The sequence below is a fragment of the Clinocottus analis genome, unplaced genomic scaffold (assembly GCF_023055335.1).
Source record: "Clinocottus analis isolate CAN_PGR_092001 unplaced genomic scaffold, fCliAna1.0.p SCAF_1, whole genome shotgun sequence".
Taxonomy (NCBI): domain Eukaryota; kingdom Metazoa; phylum Chordata; class Actinopteri; order Perciformes; family Cottidae; genus Clinocottus; species Clinocottus analis.
Window position 1 is genome coordinate 4,807,173 of NW_027175820.1, and position 18,923 is coordinate 4,826,095.

Here is an 18,923-nt window from a genome sequence, read left to right on the forward strand (position 1 = left end):
TACAGCCAAAAGCAGGTTGCAAAACTTAAAAGCAATCTCCATCTAGTTAGCTGCCACCTCATTCAAGTTTTTGGAGTGAAATCTTCACCAATCGGCCATTCCTTGGCCATTGAGACAGTTATTCCCTTTTTTTTTTAGTGATGAAAACATTTACATGTATTGTTGGAAAAATAGACTCGGACTAAATAATTGCTTCCCGTCGCGGTCACGCCCATCAGAGGGAGGCGCACGCCTCCACGGAGACCAAACCCGCTTGAAACATTGTGGTCTAGACAGGGGGGTTAATTGTGGGTTGTAGTCATCACTCGCACAACTCAACATCGGCCGTTGCAGAACCACCTGGGCGGAGAGCAACGCTCCACTGAGTGCACCTTTCCATTTTCAGCTGGATTTAGTCTCTGCCTGGTGTGTTTGGTAATTGTATTTCCTGTATTTTATTTATATTTCAACTGTAGCTGGTGGCCGGCCAGGTTTCCTTCCTAAAAGAGATAACTATCTCAGGGGACTTCCTGGTTGAGTAATAGTATTAGTTTTGTTAGCCTAATTAAGATTGCAGAGACAAAGAGCATTCCATGTTATTACGTCATCCATTCAGAAAAGCTTGAGCTCGGTTAGTTGGTGGTGGAACGCCCTTTATGTGGTCTCTCTTTTCAGTAGCATTTGACATTCAATACAAACCTTTGTCTGGATTTTTACTGCATTCCTTTATTCAATTACACAACAGTCTTGTCCATTTTAGCAGGTTTTTTTTTCAATGTGTGTTGTTTTCCCCCGAACCGGACACATTCAGGCGGTTGAATATTTGGTATGTGACTTCCGCTGACTCTAACATTGCCTATAACTCTGTTTTGTTGTGTCACATGATGTTATATAATAAAAACATATAAAATTCACCAACCTGTCCACAAGCAAACTAATTCTTCTCCGATGTTGTGGCCCCTACAGTCTCAAACTGTCAGTCAACACCTTTTTTGTTTGCGAGCATCTGATGTCACTACCACCAACCATTTAGCCGCACATCACTACGGCTAACAGAACTTTAGAAATTGCCGAGGCTAACCCGCTTATCGTGCTCTGTAATAAATATTTAGTGTTAAGCTCAACGGACAGCTGAGGCTTACAATATGCAGCTTAGATATGAAAACGGAGCCAGGTGTGTCTATAGAAATATGACACCGTGGTCGGACGTGATCTCAATTTTTAACACGACATTTTGGTTTACTGTGCACAAATACATGGATCCCAGGGAATTTGGACAAGTGTCTGGTGTTTAACATTACCCAAATGCCTGTATGACATTTTATGACCTTATTGGAAAGCACCAACATTAAAAGACTGCAGTGAGATGAGGATTTAAGAGGTGTTCAGTGAAGTGTGCTTCACTCTGTGCCTCGTAAGTAAAGCAATGAGCTCTGTGGACTTTACTTTCAGCAGAGTAGATCACTGTAGATCACTTCTCAAAAATATGTCTTTACATTCATTTTTTATAGTACATTAGCATAAAATAAGCACCCCGCAGTATAAAATGTTATTTATTTTAATAGAATTTCCGTTTGCCCGTCCCATTTAAACAAGTAGTTTAAGAGTTATTGAACATATTATCTTCAGAGCAGACCTTGACTGTGAAATTAATGAGACAACATAAAATCCCTATAGCATAAAACTCCATTTAACGTATACATATTGAGAAGTGCTCAGATGAATGCTGGAAAATGGGCAAAAAAATATTAATAATGTCAGTATTTTTTAGATGACAATATATCCTCAGGACAGAGTGCTCACACTTATTGAGCTGCCAAATGGGTAAACAAATTCACTTTGTTACAAACTGTTAATCTGATGACTTTCCAGAGTACTCTGAACGCTCTCTTTTCAATCTTAATCTGCTCTTCAGACAGTAATATGTTCAAAACTCACAGCCATTAAGAGCATCACTATTGTGCCATAGAGCATAATGTACAATGAAAGAATAAAATACAGAAAAAATATGTATAGCTGAACATGTTAATACATTTAATGACAAACTTTCTTTGTTGGCAGAAAGGAGCACATACTGTAGGACTGTCTTATTTTTCTTTTCCCTCAGTGTGTTAACATGCACAGATTTCCAATTTGACTGTTCCCAGATTTAAAAATATTCCAGTTAGTATAACTGATATGTAGGACAATTGAAGCCCAGTTGACAACATTGCTTATCCATGACAAGTAATGAATATATGGGCTACTGTGCAGATTTGATTGGAAATGTTTTCTTTGAGACATCAGCGCTAAAGTGTGCAGGATAAAACATCAAGGCCTTAATAGAAATACAAAATATTTATATTGCAGAGAATTGCAATCCAAAAAAAGAGTTTTTTTTAAACCATTGCATGTTCTTACAATATTACAACTTCATTCTCTTAATATCAAGATCTTTTCCCCTCAAAACTATTACTTAAGACTGATAATACTTGATATGTTCCTCTCTTAATATATTAGTATATATGTTTGTAATAGTATGACTTTTCTTAAAATATGAGATTATTCTCTATCTCTTCTTTTTCAATGTATCCAATACCACCCCTAATGCTCATATTATACTCCTCAATAACTTGATGGGACAATATAAAATGGAGAAATTGCTTTCAAGTATTTCAACCAACAGAACAGGGCTATTGTGCTTAGTTTCAAGCAAAGGACAGCGTCAAGACCCCAACAGCAAGATATTTCTTGTAACTTGTGCTAATGGAAAGCTTTATCTGCGGACTAATCTCCACATCCTTCCAGACATTTTTTTGGGAAATGCTATTAGCTGTGATGCATGTGCTTTACTTTAACATTTACCTTCAATGCACCAAACACAGTAATTGGGTGGTTCAGTGCATGTTAACATACTGATTTGAGTATTGCCAATACAAATTTACAGAAATTTGAATATTTTAAAATTCAACATTTGCTTTTAAAGATTCAGTCCCTGAAGTAAAAAAAAGAAGAAAAAAAGAAGAAAAGTCAAGGGTATAGTGTCAAGATGCGTTTGCTGCTGTGCAATTTCTATCGCTCATGAGTACATATTTGAAGCGAAGATAGTATGCATCTCAGCTGCAGTTTGAAGGATTTCATCTCCATTTGAAGTTCACATGATTTTCATGTTGAATTGTACGGGCGCCTCAGTTGGGCTGGCCTCCTCTGGTTCCTCTTTACGTGGCACATATTCAACCTCTATACTTGACTTCAGGTTCTGTTTTCCTCTACTCCAGAGGAATAATATTACAAGACAGAAGAGGACCACTCCGAGGAAAGAGATAAATCCCATGGTGGTTGCAATGATGAGGGTCTTCACATCAAATGGAAATGGAACCGAGGCCCGGGTCACATTAGCGCCTTCGTCGCTGGGCTGGTTGGAAATGAAGGCAAATGTCTTGTTTGGTTGGTGGGGCCAATTGGGGGAGTAGCTATGCACAAAAAGGTGAGCGGCTTTGGTGTCGTTGCCAGCTGCATTGCTTGCAATGCACAGGTAGGTGCCGTTGTCTTGGATTTGGGCGTAACGAACCTCCAATGTGCCCTCGTTAGACACAGAAAGTCTTGACCCCGCAGTTTTGGTCGTGATGTAGTCCTTCTTGGGGGAAAGCCACATTATGACAGGGACCGGATTGCCCTCAGCTTGGCAAGTAAAATGAACGGTAGTCCCTTCATCCACATGGCTCTCTTGGACCTTGTAATCCATAATCTTTGATTTCTGGCAGATGAAATAGTTGGACGGGAGAATGTCTGGGAAGTCCTTGAACTCATGTCCTTGAACAACCTCAGGCGAAGCGCACATAGGCTGCTGTCTATTAAAGTTAAGCCTCCACCGCCGGCGGAAGACCCAGAGCAAGCGACAGTCACAGGCCAATGGGTTGTCATATAATGCCAGAGTCTCCAGGTTCCCCACTGAGTGGAAGACGGACTCCTCCAGGGTGCTCAGGCTATTGCTGGATACGTTGAGAACACGGAGGTGGTTGAGTCCTCGAAAAGAGTAGGGCTCAATGGCAGCTAACCTCCCACCAGCCAAATGAAAAGCCTGAAGCTTCTGGAGATTAAACAGTTGGTTCCCTTCCACGGTGTGAATGGGATTGAACGATAGATTCAAAAAGCGGAGATATCTCAGGTGACTGATGGCTTGGTACGGGATGCCAGTAAGATTACAGTTTGTGATGGACAACGATGTAAGGTTGAGCCCAAACAAGCATTTTCCGGTCATGGTATCCAGCGCAGGCATTTGGGAAATCTCCAGCACTCTGAGCCGGTACAGCCTCTTAAAGGAGTAATCCCTCATGACGGTGACGTTGAGATAGCGCAATCGAAGTGACAGCAGGTTATGCAGATGGCTGAGGGCATCCGTGGGCACTGAGGCCAGATTGCATCCCTCAATGTTGAGGCTTTCCAGGTTGCTGAGGCCATGAAATGATCGGGGTGAGATGAATACGAGGTCATTGTCGCCAACCTCAAGTGCCCTTAGGTTGTACAGCTCCTGGAACATATAATCGAGCAGAATGACAATTTTGTTCTCACTTATATCCAGCTGGGTGAGGTTGGTCAGGCCTGTGAATACCCCCAGCTGAATGAGCTTGAGCTGGTTGTTGCGCAAACCTAGAGTTCGAAGGTTCATTAGGTTGCCAAAGGCCCCGGGCTCAATGGATGAAATGGTGTTCTCGTTCAGCTGCAGCTCCTCCAGCTGAGGGTAATTAATGAACTCCTCCGTCCCCAGAGTTTTCAGACGGTTCTTGCTGAGGTCCAGCAGCTTTGTTTCCGTGGGTATGCCCTCGGGAAGTGCCGCCAGTCTCCGTCGGTGGCACGCGACCGAACGCTCCTGACCGACGCAGTCGCATCGTGAGGGGCAACCGGTGGTGGATCCGGACAGGACGGTGCCCAGCATCAGGATCAGGATGGGTTGCCAGCATGCCACCAAGTAGCTGTGCCCTCCCGCCTCCCCCAACACCATCCTACTGCTTACCTGTGGAGACAAGGAAAAAGAGGAGTTGGCAGAGAGGAGTGGTGGTACTCGAACGCTAACGGCAATATTGAACATTTATGTCTCCTGGTCTTATTAACAGATAGAGAGCATGTTGTTTGTGTCATTAGTTTTTAAGATTAGAAAATTCCACCAAATCAGGCTCCCATTTAGCACATGATCACGTTATGTTTTTTTTTTAAATAAGTGAATAACTATAGTGTGTCCTTGATTCCAACTGAACACACACAATGACATCTTTCAGGAAACATGTCTATGTCTATTCACTAACACGGTTTCCATATATACCTTGATATGTCTGTCCAAAAGCATACAAATAGCAAGGATCTTTTTTGTCTAATATGCTTTACTTAAATTTCTTAAATAAATATATACAATATAATTGAACTGCATTGTGATAAAGAGTTTATTAATAGCAGTTTGATGAACTATTGCTTTATAATCACAATTTTCATGAAACCATTATCTGAATCTAATGAGTTCTCCTAAGTTACGGGCACCATTTTGCCTATTTTCTTAACATAACCGACAGTGTGAGCTAAATACATTTCCCATATCATAAAACCATCCATTTTCAGAACTGTTGCAAAGTTAGTGAAAAAAACAATTTTGCACACCTTTTAGAAAATGGCTATAAGCCTTTCCTTGCATAACATTTTCATTATGGCGATTTCCCTCACAAGTAATGAAAATCAGCCAATTAATGATAGGACTTGGTCACACAATATAACCACCCTGCTGTGCTTCTGATTTCTGAGCACGCTGAAAACAATTACTGCCAATATCAGTGACACATTATCTCCAATCATACGGACTGTTTTTTAAAAAAATAATTAGCAGCCAAAAAAGAATACCATGGTATATCTGGAAATGACTCCCTGGAATATTTGCAAACTTTGACACACGCCGTGCCGCGGCTGAGCGCTTGACCTTGCGGTGACATAAAACAGAGATTGCTGCCAAAGCGGTGATAAATGGAGAGAGGGCAATTGTCAGAGGACTTTAAACCCCTATTTGATTTTGACTCAGGGGAACTTTAACCTGCTAAAAACCTTCAAGCTCTGCTTCTCACATCAATCACACGATTTTCAGTTGAAGCTATATCGGGTGGGGACACGCTCTGAGAGCAGCCGTGTGCAAAGTAAGAGAAATTCAGGCTGCGGTGTGTTCCTTCTTTGGCATTTTGAAGCGAAGCATTTAGTGCAACGTGACGAACAAGTAGCGTATCGCTTTACAACGTGGGGAAATAATGAAATTCCCGCGTCATCATGATACCATCCAACAGTAATTTGTGTTGTAAAGAATGGTGCCTTTTACATTTCAAACTGGGAAGTTCCATTACGAGAGGACAGCCTCTGTCAGAATATTCATCATACTTTCACACGTGGGCGCTGAATAGGCGCCGCATACTCCGTCTGTAACTCACTAGCCACAAAAGTGCTTTAAATTATTAGTGCTTTTTAGAAACCCCTTTGGCTGTCTACCCACGTTTTTGCAGCTTTCAAAATATATATGTTAAACTTTATAGTGTAGCTTCGACCGATTTCCGCTTTCATTGCAAAAACACAAATTTAAACATCAATCTCTGTGAATTAAAACTGCGGGATTGCAGCCGTTTGGATTGTGGTCTGAGTAGTTCGACTGGAGACGGTAATTGCTCCTTCCATTTTCCCCTCCTTTCAAAACTGTTCATTTCTGATGGCTGCATAAGTCAGACGCGTCAAGGGTGTCTGTCCGATGCGTGTGTGTGTGTGTGTGTGTGTGTGTGTGTGTGTGTATGTGTCTGCATTGTAAAAAAAAAAAGAGCTGAAAAAAGCAGACTGTCAGAATGAAAGCTTAAGTGTCCATCGGTAGCTCCTTCGCGAACTCCCACTCCAGTCTGACTCGCGCTAATTACATGAATTTGCAGATGGATGGTATGGAGACTTGTTCAATGGGGACGGTGGAAATATTTTCTAAAACCGACAAGCATGCATTCAACTTTGACTGCGACATATGCTAAACCTCTTGAGTTGAAGAAAATATTATAAAGATACGTGTTATACTCGCAGAAAACGGGTGATGTGTTCATCTGTTTAACACAGGAGGGCGTTTAAAACAAAACTTTTGTTTTGTATAAGAATAGAGACAAAGCCCACTGATGTCCTCGCCAATCGAAGAGCAAGCCAAAGCAAATGCGAGTGACGGTTGTCTCCCCAGAGTAGCGTGCATGATTTATGATTCAGAGCGTAGTAAGGGCAGGAGGCACTATCAGTGTAGTCTGGCTTCGCAGCTCAGATCTGCTCGCTTTGATTTGACCTTGAGCTGAAAATCTGTAAAAAAGCGAGAGCTGGCAAATCACCTCTCAATTACCAGCTAATACACACCATTTTTAGACTTTATATGTTTAGATTAGGGTTTCAAGTCTTTGATTTGAAGAAGAAATAAGAAAAAGAATCCATCATAGCCTCTGAACCGTCGCTCCGTGTATTCTCTTGTCTCCACAGCCCGATTCTTTCCATTTCTTTTGGTGATGGTTTTGTGCAATGGAGGCATGCGAGTGGAGACACTTTTTTTCCCCTCTTCCCTCCCGCCCTTGTTTGACCGCTTGGGTCGTCTCAGTGGACCTCTCACCCTGTCATCGCCGTCTCTCAAAAAGCATGTCTCGGCTCGCCATTAGTCTTCGTCTTGCATTTCGACCCCTTCCTTGCTCCCGATGCGTCTCCTGAACGCCGCTCGCTCGGTGCTCCTCGCTCGTCTGACACCGCGCACGGTCGCGAGTTCGTGAAGGCAACACCGACCACGCGCTTTTCCCAGACCAAGGTAAAAGTGGTTTTGTTTCCTCAACCTCTAACTTTTCTTTTGAAGACGGGAGGTTTATTTCTCAAAGACGCAATGCGTGCATCGCACATATATATTTTCAATTGAAATTGTTTCCATGTTTCTGCCTCTTGCCCCATCACAGCCTTCTCTCAAAACTAATGTCTCAGATCACCATGAGCCTCATCCCCTCAATCCCTGTGTCTCTTCTCTCACGGCCTTGTGGTTTCATTCAGGGCAAACCGGAGAGAGGTGTCCATTGCTAATGGGTCAAAATGCAAACAAATAAGCTACAGGCATCAGTGCATATACATGTAGATATAAATATGTATCTATATGTATATGTACATATGAGATATTTACATCGGAAAGGGAACTGGAAGCTGTACTGTGTTTGTCTACCACTTCCCTGACGGATAGTTCCAACTTGTGACAGCTGTCTTAAATCATCAATGCAGCCTGAGTTCTGAGACTAGTTCCCTTGATATAATGAATAATTTAACATTTTGTTGTGCTTGATGTGCCTGCAGTTTGGGCACGGATGATTTTGATTGCTGATTTCTATTTTTGGTTTCCTTTTCATAGCTGACAACTGCCGCTTGTTGCCATTTACAAAAAAAAATATGACCCGACTTCTGTGGCATTTGTTTTGCAATTAAACTACATCAGAGTTAAAAGGTTCTGCTTCAAAGGGCCGGATGATAATTCAAGATGATCATTTATTTTGTTTTCATGGAATCATATCGCGGACGGAAATTGTACATCGCAATGCTGTAGATAGAAGATAAATTCCGTCAACTAAATTGATCATGAGCACATAACTGTCATTTTTCTGGAAATCTCGATTTTTCTCTAAAGTTCTTCTAATGAACAGAATTATAACAAAATAGACTGTGGCTCAGTGGTGAGCAGGGTCGTCCTTCAATTAGAGGCTCGGCGGTTCGATTCCCTCTGCTCACTCATGTCGATGTGTCCTTGAGCAAACACATAACCCTAAATTCCTCCCATAGCTGCGCCTACGGTGTGTGAATGGTTGATAATCCTGATGTGGCACCGTGCATGGACGCTCCTCTAATCAGTGTTTGAATGAGTGAATGATGTCATGTTAAAGCTCTTTGAGTGGTCAGAAGACAAGAAAAGAGCTACACAGGTACGGGTCCAACATGTAGTCTATTTACAAGTTAGAGATTACATTTATTTGCCGTCAACGAGTCCTTTTGGTTTGTTTGTGCAGCTAGTGCACGAGGTTCCAGACTACTTTTGATTTTGGTGTTTTAAAAAAAAAAAAGGTCATTTAACACTTTATCGTCATCTGTAGCTTTTCATTGTAAAAAAAAATAAAAAAGATTGTATGTTTATTGTTTAATACAGTAACAATCTTGGCATTGATATGTATTAGATTCTGCTCAGAGCTAGTACTGTTATCTATTTTATATTGCTGTGAAAACAGCTGAAGTCCTATTAAACTGAAAGATTCTCGCCATAAAACTACATTTTACAAGATTACATGTGAACACATTATAGTCTCGTTATAATATTCAACCAATACTCATTTTTACTCAATTGATTTTGAAATCTACCCTGGTCTGTTGCTCCACTACTTATCAATAATCTTTCATTTGTGATCCTTCAACATTGGCTGCGCTCGCCGCTTTGAGCAACTCGTCTTCTCCGTTGCAGTCTTGAACGATGCGCTCGTTAGCCACTCTCGTGCACGTCTCTCGTCGCTGGCAAGCGAGTCCCAAACAGCATTTTATTATTGTTCAGAGAATAAAGGATGAAAGGGAAAAAAGAGGGAAGCTGCAGCCAGCGGGGTAACGAGTAAAAAAAGGATTTAAAAAGAAGGAAGATTGCTTGAAATCACATGTTTCTGTTCAAATGACAAATTAAAGGCAAACATTTAAAAGTCCAGAAGCAAACAAACAAGAAAACCTTTTTCGGGGCTTCATAAAAGTGACAGTGTTTGTGTTCGGGAGACTGTATACAGACGTTGGCTTTTTTCGGTGCATACCGACAATTGCATCATGATTGTCATGGGGATATGTAGAAGGGAAGCCAGATCCTCTGGCATGTGCACTCCTGGACTAGCAGAAGCTGCATGTGATATTGCAACAACAAAAAAACACCACGACCTGCAATAATGATCAAACACTTGCAGGGTAGAATGTAGACTCTGAAGAAAAAACGCACTGCCAGCTAATCTGCATCCTCCAGAGGAACGAGCAGCGAGATATGAGAAATCCCACGGAAAACAAATCCCTCCATGGAAGCGTCAGATAAAGGTAACAACCTCTGCAAGCGAGGAAAAAAGAAACGGCACAGCCTGACTCACTGCAGTGCCCCGGATCAAATGCTTCAAGAAGGCATGTGTGGAAACGACTCCTGTCGGGGTGCAGAAACACACCGGCATGGGGTCAGCAAACTCCAGCTCGTTTTGTTATGTTGGCAGCAGTAACCCTCGCTCTCTCTCTCCAGCAGGGCTCGGAGCCAGAAAAGACCTCGGAAAGTTCACACGACACACCTTCGACCGATTTTGGAAGGAGACAAGAGATAGTACAGGAGTCCAGGTAATTCTGCAGATCGCCGGAGAGGACAAACAAAATGCACAGACGCTTCTTTTTGCAGGAAAGGTTCATTTGAAATTTGAAATTGTTCAGTTTCAAATGATCAAAAAACTATACATTTTTTCCCCTTAATATAGCTTTCTGTGTGTTTTTGTACAATTGTTTTTGGGGCTCTCTAACCTTTGTTCTACCAACAACATATTCTACGTACAAGTACCGAGAAGCATCAAATTACTTTAAGAAACAACCATCAGAGCAAAATGTTCACTTGTTTTTTCTGAAAACATTTTTAGTTTAGTATTTTAGTAACTGATGTCATCTATTTTAGGAAAGGTAATTAGCAAAACGAAAATAGCCGGTGCACATGAGGAACTCTGTGTGCACCCGGAGCAAAACATGTTCCCCATCTTTTCTGTTTTGAGAAAATTGCAACGACAGAATCAAGCACCGGTGGGATATGACAGAAAAGTATCCCGGAGTGCACCTTCAAAGCTCTGTGCCACTGTGTTAACAATTATGATCAAAGAATCGTAAAAATGATGCACAGCATTATATTAGAACAACAGGAGAGGAGTCAAGAAGAAGAGGGATTTCCAGCTGAAACCAGCTGGAAATCCAAAAAATCTTAAAGGAACAGTTCACGTCTATATCAAATATATATGTTTCCTCCTACCTGTCGTGCTATTTATCAGTCTAGATTGTTTTCTTGTGTGTATCCTAGTGTTGGGGATATCTGCCAGAGCGATATTGGCCTTATCTCCAATATAATGGAACTCTGTCGGCTTGCGGTGCTCAACGCAGCAAAAAAAAATACATTTGGAAAAACTCAACAGCAAATATCTCTTCCCAGAAATCATGGCCCGTTTACTCTAGATAATCCACAATATCCCCAAAAGTAGCCCACTCAAAACAATCCAGACTGAAACACTGCACTACGGATACATAGTATATGCTGCACTGTCCCTTTAAGGTGATGTGGAGCAGAGATCCGCGAGTGAAAAAGACTACTAATCCTACTATCCAAAATCATGCGGGTATTGGAGCTTTGGCATTCTTTCCAGATAGTTTTCAGTTTGACAGGTGACACTGAAGATTACTGTTCCCTGAGATGCCCGGGGACACGGAGCAGTTGATCACAGGAGCCCGTTCTCTCCCTAAACTATCAGTGTGGCTAATGGAACTGAAGACAACCGTCTCCATTAGGCTGTCCACTTGACTCTCGTCTGTCTCACAGCATCCTTACTGCACTCTGACCAGCACGCATTCATCCAGTTGACAGGAAAACACGGCTGATAGTGGTGGATGCTGACCAAGCAGGTAATGTAATACTTATTTAATCCCAAATCTAATGAAAACAACGGCAACAAAAAAACTGTTAGTGCCAAAAAAAAAGAAGCGTTTTTTTTCCTCGTCTCCTGCTGATTGCATGAACACGTATGAAGACGTGTTTTTCTCTGCGTCGTATTTCTCGCAGAATACAGCTATATTCGGCAACATTAACACCCGTTTTTCGGCCTCATATGCACTCCTTCCCTCCTGTAGTGGGACACTTCCTCATGATTGCAGACTGTGTGTGCACCTTCTGCCAGGACCAGCGAGCGCTATGTTCAAAGGCCTCCCGAGGGTGCTGCCGGCCAATAGCAAAGTCTGGAGCGGTTGCATCCTCCTCACGTGTTCATCCTCCATGCTACTGATCTGGAAATAAGCAGCATCGAGATCAATAGGCCCCTCTCATCTCCTGTGTGGTCAGGGGACGAGACTAATCGCCTTTGATCCTGCCGCTGTTTGTAGTACACCTTTAAAAAAAAAGGGTTCTTCTTTGAGACACTCACCTTGCCGTGACCTGATAAGCAGATAGTTCATCATTGGCGGCCACAACATTTCCTAAAAAGGGCTCAGGTCAACTGGCTCTATAATCATTTCTATGAAAAGGTTGGTTTTTTTTTGTCTTAGGTTGACACGTCCCAGGAACTTTTGGTTCTATAAGTCAGAACAAATGTAAATCCTTTACAGTACTTTGGGCTTTATAACATCACCAAATGTGGTCACGGAGGTTTTTAATTTTGACGGATTTGTGTGCGTTCTCAAAGTTCACAGATCGTCAATACGCCAACAAAACCAACATGAACGGAGCGCATAACATACGCCTGAACCCCCCCCGTCGTGCAGATAAAGACTCTTAATCCATGAATTTCTAATCCTTTTTGTCTTTTCAAGAACAAATCAATAAAGTACGTTCGCATCTCAGAAACAAGCCACTGGAGCGTTGTCAAAAACGTTTAGTTTCAAAAGATGAAGAAAACCAATTCATTATGAAACACCTCAGCAAACAACGTTGCATTTTGGCTACAATGTCTGGAGGCTCGTAGCAAAGCAGGAGGGAAATCCAAAAAGCTCTCAAGGAGTTCTGAGCTGACACCTACGTACCGCGTCCTGAAGAAGACTCATGAAGAAGCACGTGGGCGTCAGCCGGGCTGGATTACAACCGCTTTTACTACGAAAGAGTTCCGTCTTTTTTGTATGTCGAGTGTGTGTCAATGCAATGACACACATCTGTCTTGATTGCGGTTGACGAAAAATATTTCTGCTGTTTTTACTTTGGAAGTTTTTGGTGAATTGAGAAAACCGTGCATGAGGGGGATCATGGGGATTGTCATCGAGAATCAGGATGTTCATGATCCCACTTGAGCAGTTGGAACCCAAAGAAATAATTGAGATTTCTCAACGAGAATTTTAGAGGTTGTTTTTTTTCCGAGGGTCCTTGAATCAAGAAATGAAAACAGTTTGGCAGATTTGATAGTTTGTTGCTTAAAACGCAAGCCGTACGTCGTAATCTTAAAATAGGGATCCGGAGAAATTATGCCATGAAGCGCTGCGGCGTTCGCTCGACTAACGCGTCAGACTTTAATTCTTCAGGGCAGTGCGTTCGGCCGTGTGAGAATTGTTCCAGCGATCACATACACGTTTACCTATTCTTGGGTCTTACAACTCCAGAAAAAGAAACGTCTCTTTGGTTGGACGGTCATTACCAGACACTCAACTCCCTCAAAGACTGCCTCTACTCTACTATTTCACACTGTTGGTTGCACACAATCAGTGTGTTAGCTTTTAGCCGGGAGCAGCTGCCCACGGCTTCACGTTGGGGGGGTCAGTGAGAGCCAGAGGGAACCAACCAGTCGGGCTTTGGTGAACCAAAACAATAAACTGGAAGAGGCTGAGCGCTGCAGACCGGGCTACTCATTCAGCAGTATTTATAACCCTTTTACGACATCATTTGATTCAGTGTGGATACAGAAAACATTAATGGCGTTTTAATTTGACATCCCAAAGACGTTTTGTTTTAATTTCACGTTGCCTGACATTATATATTAATATATTGAGATCTAATTAAAGATGCCGAGGTATTTTCATCGTGATGGACTCATCGCCGGGATGGGCTCCATGACAGGGATGTTCAAACGGCTAAATGATCCTGATCCTCATTAAAATATTGGAAGAACAGAGCCTGGAATGGCCCCGGCAGTGTATTTAACCTGTTACACAGTCTCACCGTGCTGATCTGATTCTTGGTTCGTTGACAAAGCCTTCACAGTGATACTACAAAAGAGGCTCCTGTCTTCATTAGCACCCATTCCTCTTGAAAGTCAAGTAGGATCAGCTGGAAAATTACACAAACCTTTATTCCCGACTCGCCATCAGGGATTACAAAATGTTTTGAGCTGGAATTGAGAAGAAAAGGGCTAAATGCCGTGCTAAAGACAATTTTACGACAGACAAGCCTCTTACAGCTCTCAATAAAACGCTCAATGGGAGATTTTCAGAGGGTTTTCACACCAAATCAATCAGCCAATAATCACCGGCTACAGTACAAATATGAAGTTGCAGTGCCTCGGCATTTCTTTCACAAGGAAAATGAACCATTACTTGAAAGTGCGCTCAAATTGCTTTCCTCAACTTGTTTGCCTCGCTTTCTTTTAAAGGAACGCATCAGCCCTGGTGTTGATAAAGATAAAGGAATGGGCATAAAGATACTGGAGGCTTTATCACGTACCGCCCGAGACACTTCTGAGGAGAGACGGAGCAGGAGACGGAGCAATAGACCATCAAGCACTTTTTTCTTTCAAGAAGAAGCAACCAGACCGGCGGCTTCCGCTGGATCATCAACACCCGACAAAAACTAAAACGATGAAAGTGACCGGGAAGAGAAGAGACTCTTCACAAGATGCCCTCCGTAATTACTTTGTATCGTACAGGCTCCGCCCCGCTGGAGCTCGACTCAAGCCGGGGAGCACAAACTAGAGGCAACCCCCCACTATTTAAATGAGCGAGGCTGCGTTCTGCCAAGCAACAGGGCCACGACCTGCAGAGTACATTTGTAGAACGTCAAAGGATTCGAGTGCCCTTCGACGGATCTGTGACGTCCGGCACAAACGACCGTCCACGCGGTGCGACCGACCGTCCGCGCCGCGTTCGCCATCACCGCTTCCTGCTCAAAGCGGCTGATGGTTACCCGTCACGTGGCCGCATCTGGATGCCAGATGGAACCTTGTTTCAGAGAGCGCGTTAACGGCAACACCCCCGGATTGTTTCTCTGGACACTTTTTATACATCGCTCCTTTCTGGGTCAGCGCAAATGAACCGTTATGTGCAGGAGTGCCCTAATTGTAGGCGTAAATAACAGGAGGCTATTATTACAGCCCAAAATTTCATACAGCAGACAAATAGACCGTGAGAGACCTTGGCGAAGGTTTCAGACGAAGGAGACATTATTCATCTTACATCTTTTGCCGTGTTCCCATTCACACTATCTGCGTATTCATTGTGAAGTATTGCATTAGGAATGGATCATGAAAATGGAAAGATTTATTAAAAATGACTGAATGTGCAAAAAAAAAAAAAAATTGACGCACTAATTTGAATATGGAAACCTTAATGCAGAATGCATTCAAACGCAGCCAGCATTGAAGTCACATGACTGATCAGCTGTTTCTGCTGTGGACGCCGTTCCTAGATATTCCCAAAAAGACAAGGACGAATAGTAGCTGGCGTGAAAGAACAATTCCAAGTTGGCCAATTAAAAACAAATTCCTGTGGAACTCTCTCCATGTTGCCATCGTTCATGAGTCAAACGGGCAAAATGACTTTTTTTTTGTACTTCTCTTGTGTTTACTGGCGCGTTAGGGTTATCCCCATTTGATCCTCCTGTGAGAACTCTGTTCAGTATTATGTAGCGCGCTATGTCACCAAACATAAAGACAGCATGGAAGAAAGCACTGAAGAAGGAGAAGAAAAAGGAACAGCAGCACTGCTTTGAGTTTTGCTGTTTTGTTTGGTTCATATTGGAACAGACTGGAGTATCTCGACAGTATTGCATGTGTCCGAATCATTTTGGTAGCATTCATGGTTTCATAAACAGCTGATCAAAAATGATTATTCACATGTAATCAGTGGCTGCATTTGAAGATATCAACATCAAGATAAATATCGGCGCACTCACAGAACCCTTTGAGCTTCCCTCTCCTTAGATGTCGTGAGCTGTTTCTTATTATTTTTCAAGTACAGTCTCAAAGAGGAGCGTAGAGTTAAGAACCTCTCCGGATCCTATATATCCCACACGCTGACTTTGCCTCAACGTCGGCAGACTATTTAAATAGATCTGCATTGACTAGCGTGCACACACACACACACACACACAATTTCCTATTATATATTCTGTGAGGCCCCGAGCAGCCTCACACGGTGGGGGGTATGGGCCTTCATACAGGTACTTAAACAATGGGCATTTGAAAAGCATGTTCGACATTTTTCCCACTCAGCGACCCCTAAATGCAGCTGTCATGTGCCGTCAGGGTTTTGTGCAAAAACACAAGCGATTTTACAGTGTGATTTAAATTTAATCCACTCAACCAAAGCAAACACACAACCACAGCGGGCAGCTGTTTTGATGCAACAACCACTTTGTGTTTTGTGTCCAGCTGGTAAACATAAAGCAGCATTTAGCGGATATATATAAATAGCAAAACAGCAAGAAATGTATTGTGATTATTCCAATCTGCTCATTAAAACATTTTTTCGATGCAAGTTGATTTTTGCAGAAACCCACGCACAATTTTAATGCCATACACATTTGCATCTTTATATATATTGTGTATATATATTATGTATATTGTTACACAGACGTAATTAGTGCGCATAAACGTTGCGCAATGTAAACAACGTAGAGAGTTGACCGACAGTTAGCTTTTGGTCCCGTGTCTGTTCACCAGATATACCGTCGTACATGTGCTCATTTCAGTCCATCGCAGAGAATTGCGTCCAGAGCGGTGACACGCATCAATAACTACCAATAAGAAAGACGGAGAAGAAGAAGAAAAGAGAGATTCCAAGTCAGCCGCCAGAATCTGATTTCGGGGCCCCCAATTAGGAGCTTTGTGGAGCTCAAGAAGTCCCGACGTGAAGAGCAGACCCTTCACTCGGGGACCGTCATCAGGGGTCCGCGACTCGCCGAGGTGGTGAGTGTTGGTGGCGCCGAGTCCACTCAGCGGCCATGATTACAAAACCTCGAGCATCAGAAATGAAAGTGTGAGGGATGTGTTTATTCAGCCTGCATACGTGATCATCAGCCAGCCTCCCTGTCACCGCCACCAAAACACCTGTCCTTCAAACCTGTGGCAAACAAATCTAAAACACCTGCATACACACTGGGGGGGGGGAAACATTTGCCAACAGGGAAAAAATAAGTAAATTCAAAGATTTTTTTTTTTTTTTTTAAAGCCTGCTGAGGAATCAATAAGTGTGAGCCGAGAGTCGAGATGAGTTTACTGGCATTTTGAAGGAAGATGAATGTTAATGAGGGCAGATTAGGGAAGCGACGACAACCACCCTGTCACTGAGGGGAGAAGCACACAACACAAACACACACACACACACACACACACACACTCTCCTGGTCAGCCTCACACCTTTCAGCTGTGGTACAGAAAGAAGAAAAAGAAGAAGAAGAAAGAAGAAAAAAAAAGCCAGGTGTGTTTGCAAGCATCCGATGTAATATTCATTCACACCATGAACAAACACCTATAAGCTCCATACTGTACATTCAGACGTTGTGTGACACACACACACACACACACACACAGAATCGAACCCCGGATTGCACAGCCCACATCGAAATGAAACCCATCTGGATGACAAAGCACAAATAAGATCCGGACCCCTCTACCCCCCTCCTCCCTCCCCACCACCACCACCCTCCATCCCTCCCTCCCTCTCTTTCCATCCCTTCCAGTTGCCCACGACACACAATTTCATTCCTGACATTAATTTGCTCCCTGGCGGATCCCCCGGCGCTGCCACTGCACCATAATAAATCTGCCCCAACGCCTCGCCGCTCCGAGCCCACCATCGAGACGAGGAGTACTCACCAGGACTGCCATGCGGAGAATTCTAATTCGGGCAGCTCCATGTTGCCAAGGAAATTCAAAATGCCTCCGAAAGCATGGAGACAGGGATGCGGGGACTCAACGCAGGCTGGACTCAAACGGAGGAGGAGGGGTGACGGGGGGGAGGAAAGGGACGTGTGCGAGCGGCGAGAATCCCTCGTCCGTGGGGCATTTGAGAAATGCCTCCGTCCCCTCCAGATGCTCTAAATCCGGCAGCACTGATAGGCTGACATGTCAACACACGGGCGGCTCTGCTGGCTCACACGCGCTCACATACATGCTGCACCTCGCGGAGACAGAGAGAGATGGGGAGGCTGAGGGAGGGAGGGAGGGAGGGAGGGGCGGCTGATGAGCGAGGTGGGAGGAGGAGCTGCAGTGTACTGGGAGAACGGGAGGCGGGAGGCGGTGGAGGAGGAGAAGAAATAGAGATGTTGTCTGATCGCGTCGGCAGCATCTTCCTCTGATTTTTGTTTACTAGTTGTTGTTGTTGTTGTTTTGTCTATTTATGGAGGCACTGGGATGATCTGGTTAACTGGGATGCAGGCTGGGAAAACAATTAGTGTGCTGTGTGTGTGTGCGTGTGTGTGTGCGTGTGTGTGTGTGCGTGTGTGCATGTGGCGATGTGGATGAAAAGGAGGTTAGAGAGAGAGAGAGATGGGGGGGTGGAGTGTAAATGTGAAAAATCAAGCAGGGGAATGAAGATGAGCGAAAAAACAAAAACAAAAAGTGGTGAGGTTATGAAGGGAGGAAGAGGAGGAGGAGGAAGAGCAGGAGGAGGATACATGGAGAAAAGATGAAATTCAATTTCTGCAGCATGCAAGCCTTTGCCGGTGATGACAAGCCATTTAGGACGGCGGTGGTGGATATGGATGATAAGTAGGTTCTGTTGTGAAGGTTTAAGGATTAACGCCGCCCCATCGCAGAAACTCACCTTTGCCGTGAGGAAGGGCGGGGGGAGGGGGAAGGAGGAGAGCGGGGGGGCAGAGGCTTAGCGGTGCTAATGGGGATGTGGGGCTGGCACACGGAGGCCGGCAATGCCAAGGAAGCTCCACAGTCAGGGAGTGTTTATGGGAGATTAGCTCGAGGCTTTAGTGGGGTGGTGGTGGACATGAAGGGCTCGTGGCCACAGAA

The 18,923-nt window shown here is 43.6% G+C and overlaps 1 protein-coding gene across 1 annotated transcript; it reads right to left on the reverse strand.

Annotated features, from left to right (window-relative positions):
- Positions 1-727: 727 nt before the first annotated feature.
- lingo1b (leucine rich repeat and Ig domain containing 1b) lies at positions 728-18,059 on the reverse strand. The gene is made up of 2 exons (XM_068577217.1): positions 17,775-18,059; positions 728-4,972 (listed from the first exon to the last, which is right to left on the reverse strand). The coding sequence occupies exons 1-2, from the start codon at positions 17,784-17,786 to the stop codon at positions 3,113-3,115; spliced, it is 1,872 nt and encodes a 623-aa protein (XP_068433318.1). The 5' UTR covers positions 17,787-18,059; the 3' UTR covers positions 728-3,112.
- Positions 18,060-18,923: the final 864 nt, after the last annotated feature.